The 10,885-nt window shown below is 33.0% G+C and overlaps 1 protein-coding gene across 1 annotated transcript; it reads right to left on the reverse strand.

Moving 5' to 3' along the window:
- Window positions 1-9,378: 9,378 nt before the first annotated feature.
- Window positions 9,379-9,951, reverse strand: LOC119612183 (chorion protein S16). Its single transcript, XM_037967914.1, has 2 exons — window positions 9,609-9,951; window positions 9,379-9,515 (listed from the first exon to the last, which is right to left on the reverse strand). Exons 1-2 carry the CDS (start codon window positions 9,949-9,951, stop codon window positions 9,445-9,447), a joined length of 414 nt encoding a protein of 137 aa, XP_037823842.1. The 3' UTR covers window positions 9,379-9,444.
- Window positions 9,952-10,885: the final 934 nt, after the last annotated feature.

Genomic DNA, 10,885 nt, shown 5'->3' on the forward strand with positions numbered 1-10,885 from the left:
GCGGACCCCTTGAAGAACTTATTTAATTTCGCGGACCCCCATACATATTTTGATATCTTATTGTTCTAAATAATTGTCCATCCGAAAATAGACCTAGTTCATTAATCCCTAGGTCTAATAAATGTAGAGATGTCATATCTATAAAATATTCCCGTACATTGAGAATATATAATATTTCAGATAGGTTTTCAATTGCACGTTTTGAAGATAGAATGACTTCTTTGTTGATATGTTAACATGATGTTTAATTTTATGATCATGAGATCTTTCATGTTCATTTTTCTTCAAGGTAGCGAAAAGGTTTCTTTATCAAATATTGTCACATGTGCTTAAGGAGTCACGTTTCAAAAATTTGTCGCGATTGCAAAGGGTGAACTGAGTAAGTGAGCTAAGTTTTCGGGAAAATAATATAAGAAAGTTGGACTTCTTCTATGTTGTTGATTTGATTTGAACTCTTTGTTAAAGTACAGTGAATTTGGAACTTAAATTTGAATTTTAAAATACCAACGAATTATTTTACTTCATGGTTTTTGGTTACATATTTACGCGAAACGCTATGGATTTTCTGATGTTAATTTAATAATATGTATTGGTCGACAAAATCAAGTTAAAATCTGTGTATCACGTCGGATTGAAATATTTATAAAGAGATGCATAAAGAGTCACCTCTGTTTTGGAAATATATAATTTTAGTCATTTCAAACGAGAAAACTCTTGCTTACAATTTGATAAACTTAAATCTGTAATAAGCTTGTCTTTGAATTGAACTTCATACTCCGGAATACCAGTATCCCTAATTTAATTGTAAGGCCGAGTATTATCTGTCTGAAATAAAAACCATTATTTCAGTACATATACAGGAAATAAAAATTACAAATCACGCAATACTTTACTTTATAAAAGTTATACAATAAATTTATAGGGCCTAGCTTCTTCCTGATAAACAACCAAAAAAATAAAATTCAAAAAGTCACCAAAAAAATAGGGATTATTGCACAAAAATTGGAGATATTTGTACATACATATAAAAGTAGAATATTGTTTATTCATGGTTTTTTTCGTTCGTCTTCGCGGACCCCCTAGGATTTTACTACGGACCACTAGGGGTCCGCGGACCCCCATTTGGGAACAGTTGGACTAGACTATAGACTAGACTATAGACTAGACTATAGACTAGACTATAGACTAGACTATAGACTAGACTATAGACTAGACTATAGACTAGACTATAGACTAGACTATAGACTAGACTATAGACTAGACTATAGACTAGACTATAGACTAGACTATAGACTAGACTATAGACTAGACTATAGACTAGACTATAGACTAGACTATAGACTAGACTATAGACTAGACTATAGACTAGACTACAGACTAGACTATAGACTAGACTATAGACTAGACTATAGACTAGACTATAGACTAGACTATAGACTAGACTATAGACTAGACTATAGACTAGACTATAGACTAGACTATAGACTAGACTATAGACTAGACTATAGACTAGACTATAGACTAGACTATAGACTAGACTATAGACTAGACTATAAACTGCTGGGTAACTACAAATATTTAAAATTTTCATTTAAACTAACATTAAGGTCCTTTCAAGAGCACATAACAGGTAATACATAATAAATTTGTTTGCTAGTGAAAATGGCTGTTGCACAGTGTAATAATTTAACTGTTATTGTTCAATTTGTATTAAGACAACGAAACTATAATTACAATAAAATTTGCACAGTTTTATTTTCATGATTAATACCTATTTAACACTTATTAGCAAAGTCTATTATAAATGACTGTCTTAAATTTATTTCTGCAATAAAATAAAAGAAAGATATTTGCTGATTACAACGTTTACTAATCATGTTTAATAAACATTTCATAGATCAAGGTTAATGTGAACATAAAATGTACATAAATACATACTTACATAGAAAAAAATAACATAAAATACTTATTGTTAAACAGGATAATAAAATTCTTAATTATTCATTCATTCATTCATTCATGAATGTAGACCATTCTGTGTGTGTATACCTAGGTATTGTAAGTAACTGTGTGTATATATGTACGTATATGTATGTGGTACTAGATATTTATCTAAGGATTCATTCATTCATTCATTACTGTGTGTTTAGTAAGTTAAACATCCAGAAGATCGTAAAACCATAAACAAATACAAAGACTTAATAATCATTGTTGACTTTTTCATTGTTTGAAAAAATAAATAAAAATAAATTTAAAAGTGAAAGTTACATTTGGTCAGCCACAGAATAATAACTTTTAATTGTTTTATCTATTTGATGAGGAATATTTGTATAGAAAAGTGGTTTTATTGAAAATTAGCTTCAGACATGAAATTTATGTATCTTCGTTTCTGTAAGGGAAATTTTGTGTAAAATTATTTAAGATTAGCATGGGGTTTTGTAATAGAGACCATTTTTAAATACTACTTAGAAAATTTACACTTATACAAAACTAAGTTGCAGAAGGACTAAAACATTTAACATAATTATGAGCTACAGAGCCCTATTCGGTACGGTTGTATGGGAACTAGGTGAAATAATGGACTGACCCTTATGCCAAGAGAAAAGTTTGTGCCAAATTTCATCAAATTATCTTGAAAATTGTGAACTTTTAGCGTGCGCACAAGGTTTAGATGGACACACAGACGGACGGACGTAGCTTAATCGACTCAGAAGCGGATTTTGAGCCAATTGGTATACTTTAAGGTGGGTGTTGAACCAATTTTTAGGGTGTTACAAACATCAACACAAACGCATAATACCCTCCAAACTATAGTGGTGTAGGGTATGAAAATGCCTCTAAAGCACCCTGATTGCTCAGAGAAGTTTATGGTGAATGCGTTCCATTGGTTTCATCGAGTTGGAGAAGATTTGTGCGGTTCAGTAGTGTTGATTTTGACATAAAAGACCAAGATCGCCCAAGTCAGCCAAACAATTTGAGGACCAAGAAGGAGGAGCGGACATTACTCACTGAACTTTGAACTTGGAAAATCACAGGAAACTGCTCAAGCAAAAATTTCAAAATGTTAGCGAGTGTCAGGATTCATCCAAAAGCAAGGAAAATTGGGTGCTATACAAATTGATCCCGAGAAGCTTGAATATAATTTTTGTACCGAATCAGTTCTTTTTGATCATAATGATAACCTAAATCGCATTTAAAGCTTGTGGTGAATATGTTCCATTGTTTTCAACTTACAGGCGATGTTTTGTGCAGTTCAGTATTGATGATTTCGACTCAGAGAACAAATATTGTTCAGGCCATCGAAAAAAGTTCGAAGTCCAAGAATTGTTGACATTCCTACATGAAGATTGCTGTCAAAATCAACGATAGCATGCAAAATGATTGAGAATAACTCAAGCAATGCATCAGGATTCATTCAAAATTATGGATCCATTATTATAACTAAAAACAATATTATAACTCAAAGCATAAGAAATCGTGTATAAAGTAAAGCGAACCAGCCGGATCGACACCATAGGCGAATATCTATCCATAGCGCTATGGTAAAGAAAGGTTCTATCTATTAAGATGTGACGAAATCTGACCTGACTATCACGGAGAACATGTACCGAATCCAACTGATTCATTTGAAGCGAGAATGGTTCCAAAAATGTCCAGAATAAGCAGCCAGATATGAATTCATATTATTTCATCATGAACAACTAGTCTACTCTAGTAGTCTAAACCTTTCCGTTCAACGTACAGAATGCATCTCTGAGATACGCTTCACTTCAGAACAGGGTATCTGAAATAGAGTTGATTCGTTTCCTTCCTCAAAATGCATATGAACGGTTCTTTTGACGCGGAATCCATATATTGCCATAAACATTACTACTGACTAGGAAACCCCCAATTATTTTAAACAATTTTACTAAATTCTTTCTAATGCCGTACATAATAACATTTTATTTTTTTTCTTTTTGCAACCTTAATTAATCGCTACTAAATCCTAAAGGTCACCATTTTATAAAAAAAAAATAGAAAAACATATGAAAAATAAAATTATGTAGAGTGGAAAATTTTTACATATGTATAGGTACATACATTTTTAAAATCACAAATTTTAACTACATTCAACTGCAGATTTGTATAAATGGTTTATACTACGTAAAGTAGTTTGTATCCTAATTTTTGTGTTTGTTCTTTCTATTTGATTATATAAACACAGGCCAACAAAAACACTTTTCTAAAGAATTGAACTGCAATGAATCCAAATCTAGCAGTAGCAGAATTACTTTATCACATCAGATTTTCAAAATATATGTCTTCTATATACATGATGTATTCTAAAATTTGAAAACCCTTGTTTTGAGACATTATAACAGTGTTAAGCATCTTTATTTATAAATTTTTTTAAGAGTTCCATCTATCGACTTTAAAATAAAGGTTTTACCTCTCTCCTCTTTCTTCGAGATATCTTAATCTAAAGTTTGAAATGTAAACCTTGGTCTCTGAATCTCCCCATTTTCCTATTCAAAATTTTGTTATCCTGTGAAATCATCATACGCATGTTTTCACATTGAAATACAAACAAATTTGTTTTGTGTGGTTAAAGAACAACATTATCGTCATCGTTATCATGGTTACCATCGCGGTGTACATCAACATCATCATTATCATCATCATCATCGTAATTTCCATCATTTGATATTTGTCTAAATTTGTCTCCATGGTGTCATGTTGTTAGTAAAACAATGAAATGTAAAAATATTTCTACAGATGGGAAAATAAATTTAAATTAATAGATACAGGGTTATAGATACATACATATATGCAATTTATATACATATGTATGTACACAGAGGGAAAAAACCGGTAGAAATGTTGTAATTTTGACAACTTTCCGTTGACAGTACAACAACTCAATGTTGTCATTTCGATTACGTTTTATGTCATTTGGACAATGCATTATTGTGATATCGACAACGCAATGTTGTCACTTTGATAACACAACGTTTTGACTTCATGTTTTTTATTAATTTTTGCTGATTATAACGTCGTGCATTTTTTATATTTTTGTTGTTGATTTGACAACTATTCGTACAATTGATGTTACTGAAAATATAAATACTTTGGTGTCAATCCAGTACCAGGTGTGTATAACATCAAAACGTCTTTTTTCCCCCTGTGTATATGCAAAAAAGTTGAATTTTTCAAAGTATTGTCCATTTTTCTAAGTATTTTTTATTGTGTTAGCTGTGTCCTTTTCTCATCCTTCTGGAAGCTAAAAAACTGCTCATCTTTTCAGCCCAAAAACGAATCCAGCCCATTCGGATACCCAAAATGTACATTAAAAACTAAGGGCCTAAAATGCTAAAATTAACTTACACAATAGTGATTATTTTAACAAGGCGATGACATAGGAGGCAAGTATTTATCATGCTTGCTTACAAGTAGGTAGTTAGTTAAGTACTTACTACGAACGACTGCATATTAGGAGTTTGTTTTAGAGAAAAATTAGTTTTGACAAAAAGTAAGTACATACGTGTATAGTTATTTGTAAATCATTACTTAACTTCTTCTAAGCAATGTAGACGGTAAGTAGTAGTCACAGAAAAGTAATTTGTTAAGTAAGTACAAGTCATTACCAAGTTTCTGCTGGAATATTCTGAAGTACAACGCGTATTAGATAGAGCGTTCTGTATCGATCCAAACAACTAGTAGTTGTACGAAGCAAGGTCTGGACTATAAGACGTGTGAGACAAAACTTTTCAGTCACTTATATATTTTTAAATAGTTTGTAACATGTGGGTCATGTCTGCCCTCATATTCCATCAATTGAATCAATTGCTTACGGTACAGCTTACCTGTGATAGTCTGGTCAGGTTACAGCAGTTCAAAATAGATAAAACCTTTCTGGTCCGACTAAATACAGAGCATTATCTTAGCGTCCTAGATATTTGGTTTGCTGCAGACTCGACTAATTAGACGGGCTTCAAGTGCGATCTTTTACGCTTCGTTCTATCATTATCGAACCATTTTATCATCGTAAATAACGATCCAATGTAAACATTTGTTTCTTTTATAGCTTTCTGGTAACATTTCGGATATTTAAATATGTCTTTCAATGTCTCTCGGTACAAAAAATCTAGTATTTAGCTAAACCTTTAATTTTATAAAGTAGTCTCTTAAACCGTAAGCGAAATATTTAATATTAAAACTTTATATTACCTAACAAACGATTTATGTAAGTCCCTAAAGGTCACGCTACTTCTTACACTCTAGAACCTATTTACTTTCTTTCTTAATATTCTGGAAAAACAATTCTCATCATATACCTAATAGAAATAAATATCTATATTGTTCCCCTAGAATATTTCAAGTAGCTTTTTGCTAAATTTTTTTTTTTTTTTTTTTTTTGATATTTTTTAAATCTAGTTTTTTAACTTTATAAAAAATAAATAAATAAAAATCATTAAATTAAATTGTCGTAAAGTCTCATGGGAATTTAAACACAGACAAGACAAGAATGTCTTTATTTTAAAGCATTTTTTCTTCTATATCTTAACATCTTTATGGGCAAAATGATAGGAAGAGAAAAGCAAAAAATAAAAAAACTACAAAAAATCTAAAGAAAAGGAAAATAAGATAAAAATCACAATACAATTTCCGTTTATGAAAGTCTTTTTGAAAAGTAGATTAGGGTAGATTTCACAATAAAATTAAACTTAAAGTTGTTGTTTACAATAAAAGTGTAGTAGTAGTATGGTATTGGTAGTATGTTTGTTTGTAAAAAATGTAATTTTTAAATCCTACCAAAAGAAATGTTTACCCGTAAACTTAAAATAGTAAGCCGATTACAAAAATAAAATGGTAATAAGTTGTATGTTAGAAATTATGGACTACATTATAATATTCAAAATCTTAATGAATTATTGAATTTGAACTTTTTTTCGCTGAAACAACAACATCTTATTTTTGTTGAATAATAAAATATTAATAGCTTTCATTTTGAGAAAGGCACCGCGAAAATTTGTTATCTTTCAAAAACGAATCAAGCCAGTTTCCGATACCCTGTTCTAAAGCGAACCGTATCTCGGAAAAACGTTCTGCATCGACGAAATAAATAATAGTCGGATGGGCATATTTTAAACATTTCGAACAATGATTGAATGTGAAGTTCTGTCCTGATTTAAGTAGTTAATAACATATAGAACACCAAATGCCGATTATCACCTTGGCACCAAAGATATTGGGCTATGATGTTTTTGTAACAGCTTAAATTATTCAGTCCGTGGGTTTTGTATCCATTGGGTTAAGTAAAGTTGGATGGGCTGGACAGTTGAATATGTGGTGGGTATAATGGGGACCCTGTCCTCATGCTGGGCTTATATTGGGTATAGAACGGTCTATGCGGGACCAGTAAGCATAGAGCCTGTTGCTCTATCCCGATCTCAGTTGTGCCAGAGTAACTCTTGTTTTCCGCAGCAGATTCTTTTCTATTTCTGTTTAGGCGATGGACAACCACCAAGAACGACATTCATGCGGTAATCTGAAACCTCGGTATTGATGGCGTCTGTATGAATTTCGTTCAATGCTGCTGTAAACGAACTACGATCCAAGGGATCCTGCACATTTCTTCGTTTCATCGTGTAGGTGGTACTCCGAGGTTATTTGCAAGCAGCCCGTTACAGTCTGTAGGGCAGCATTTTGTCAGCTTTGAATATTTCTCCACAGGGTATCACTCAGCAGAGGAGACCACAATGGGGCAGAATAATTGTTTTATAGATAGCCAACAAGATTTCTTTGTCCATTATCCTAGTGCTGCCGGTTAGCGCTTTGAGGACCTTGTTTCTGCTTCGCAAGAAGGTAAACAGGCTGTCAAAGGCAACCCCCAAAATTTTTGGGACTACGACGCCTAAATTCATGTTTACGTCCTTCGTCTAGGTGGTGAAGAGTGGAGCTTCTCTGCTGATAATTTCAGGTTATATCCATTCGCTCCATCGCATAGCTCATCAACGTTTTGGCTCGTCACCATAATGGTACAGTCGTCTGTGGAACTCCTCTACGGGTTTTTAACGCTTGTCTCTACACTCAGCGAACGACTGACGGCCATACAGATAATTCATAATCCATCTCTTCAAGTTGGTGGACTGCAGGATGTCCAGGAAGAGTGTGGTATGGCTGACTATATCGAAGGCCTTCGATAAGTCCAGCGCCACTAGGAGTGTCCTTGCTGGTTTAAGCCCTGTGCGATCTGAGTGGTTATAGCGGTTAATGCTGAGGTGGTACTGTGCATTTTACGGAAGCCATGGTGGTGGCTATGCTGTCGATTTGGCTGGTTGCCCGGGCTTCACATATGATCTCTTGCGCTCCAGTTTATCGTAATCATACCATTTTTTGTCATTTTGATTGACAATTAAAGAAGTAAAACAGAACTTCGCGAATTATTGGCACAAAATTTGACTTAAGAGGACTCTAGGACTTCCAAATTATTGAAATGAGGTTTTACCTCATTGAGATGGGAGCATGGAAGTCGTTAGTTCGATTTCCCACTCTGATAAAGAAGTGCACAACAAGCTCGATAGAGGGTTACCTCAGAAACTTTCGGTATAAAGTGAGGGGTCAGGGTCTTACGCCTCTACCCGGCCTGTTGTGCGCTCTTATGTAAAGCGCTAAAAACACGCACAGGAACCCAATATTGAATAACTCATTCGTGAGATACCGACCGATATTTTGGTCAACATTTACTTGAAATTATCTTTAAACATTAAATTATATAGACCGTTCTATCGAGTCCAATAAATACTTCATACATTTATCTAAATTGTATGTGTTTTTTCTTCAATCAAATCCGAAAAATCAACCGTTAGTAGTAATTGAAAATCATTACCAAATTTGTGCTTAATAACTAACAACTTCATAGGAATGGCACCACCTCCTATTACCATTGCTAGTATTTCTTCGAAATATTCTTTCGATTGATCATGCAAAATTTAAAGACCCTAGTTGTAGCAATATCTTATATATACGACTTAATACCTATTTAAGTAACATGTAGGCGTGGCACTTTCTATTTCAAAATCTTAAGATTTAAGGGTTTGAAAAAAGGAAACAAAATTTCGATCAATTTGAAAGAGTTAACAATGTTTAGGATAATGGTTGTCATTGTCATGACATTGTTGGTTTTGTTCCCTGCAGTCATACAGACTTTAGAATACATTGTAAAATTTACAAAAAATTTATCAAACGACCTAATTCTTGGCAATATAAAACTGCATTTAAATCCACCCAATAAAAACAAAATAATTAAAAATTTTTGGTAACAAAAAGCAAATAAATTTTGCTAAAGTTTCATTTTTTATTTACAAGCTAAATATCACTAGCTGATGTGTTCTATTAAGGTATTAACACATTTTTATCACATTGTTTTTTTCGCAAACAGTTGATACAATCAACAAAAACTTAAATGGCAATAGCACCGACAGCAAATTCATCACTGAATTTAATATTACCATAAGAATCTTTATAGAAACCTAAAGGGCACAGAAAAAGAAAAATAGAAAAATTATTAAAATTCTTTACAATAAAACCACTGAAAAGAAAAATAAATTGCAAGCAACACACACCTGCATCAACAGTTCCCACAAAACTACGTTTAGGAGCCAAAGCCGCGTATAAACTGGTCAATGGACCATAATTTCTCACCAAAAGTGGTTTACCGATTTCATAGCCATACTTGTTCAAAGCAGCCCAGTTGACATTATTGATTTTGGCCGCTGAAGCCTTGGCGGCAGCAATGTCGGTAATGGCTGAGGCAGCAGCTTCAGCTGCATCTGGTGCAGCATAATCGGAGGGTGCATAGACAGCCTGATAGGCGGGGGCAGGAGCAACACCATAAGAACCGGCCCAAACACAACTGCTCAAGCATATTAAACCTAAACAGGCCAAGACCAATTTATTACTGTACATGGTGTTTTTTGTAATGTCTTAACTTCAACTCCTCTAATGTGTCTTTAGGAAACCTAAATCTCAAACTAATATTGAACACATGTCATTAAAACATTTTTATAGTCAAATTCTTCATGGCATTAAGTCTAGCTATATTAACCAAGGTTACGTGACTAAATCTAGAATTTCCATTTGAAATGTGAACTCTTGAGACGTAAAATGTGTCATCACACATAAAAATCCGCTAAAATTCGTTTCTTTTACTTTTGCAACAATTCGCCAAAAGCCGCTTTAAAGCAATTGAGCTATAACCAAAAAAAAAGAAACAAAATGGTAACATGACTTAATTGATTGTGTGAATGTTGCTTTTAAATTATTTACACAGTTTTATTTTAAAAATACAAAAGTTTCTATTCCAAGGTTGAAGGCTAATGGCTGATAATTTCATTTTCTTTTCCATTCAATTAAGAAACAAGTTTCATAAATACATAATTTAAGATAAAATGTATGAAAAAGTATGATACTTTGAATAAAAGCAATATTGAAATTGATGAATGTAAAATTTCTATTTTTTAAATTATTATGACGTTAGCTAGACTCGTATCAGTGTGGTGACCCTGTAATGTAATATTTTTTGCAACAAATGCGACTGTTGTTTGCAAGTACTATCTAAAGAAATTTTCGATATTATCGCTTCATTGGTTCAATTTTTTATAACGATAAGGGTAAGTTGGTAGAGTCCCAGTCGGTCAGAACGTTGGTCGTGAGTTCGATTCTAACCAGAGACGGAATGGACTGGAGAACGCGCCACGGTCTGCAAGGCCTTTGGATCTAATGTAACTTTTTTGGTCTTTCCCTAACTAACTAACTAACTAACTAACTAACTACTAACTAACTAACTAACTAACTAACTAACTAACTAACTAACTAACTAACTAACTAACTAACTAACTAA

This window comes from Lucilia sericata, unplaced genomic scaffold, assembly GCF_015586225.1.
Source record: "Lucilia sericata isolate MDLA Ls3-8-SP2 unplaced genomic scaffold, ASM1558622v1 Contig001620F_arrow, whole genome shotgun sequence".
In the NCBI taxonomy this organism is placed as follows: Eukaryota; Metazoa; Arthropoda; class Insecta; order Diptera; family Calliphoridae; genus Lucilia; species Lucilia sericata.

What these genes read in the sequence shown, in the direction of transcription:
- LOC119612183 (XM_037967914.1), bottom strand. Translation starts at nt 9,951, where the DNA reads ATGTACAGTAATAAATTGGTCTTGGCCTGTTTAGGTTTAATATGCTTG. An exon ending in TGTGGGAACTGTTGATGCAG is followed by an intron (nt 9,516 to 9,608) that starts GTGTGTGTTGCT and finishes TGTGCCCTTTAG; the next exon opens with GTTTCTATAAAGATTCTTAT.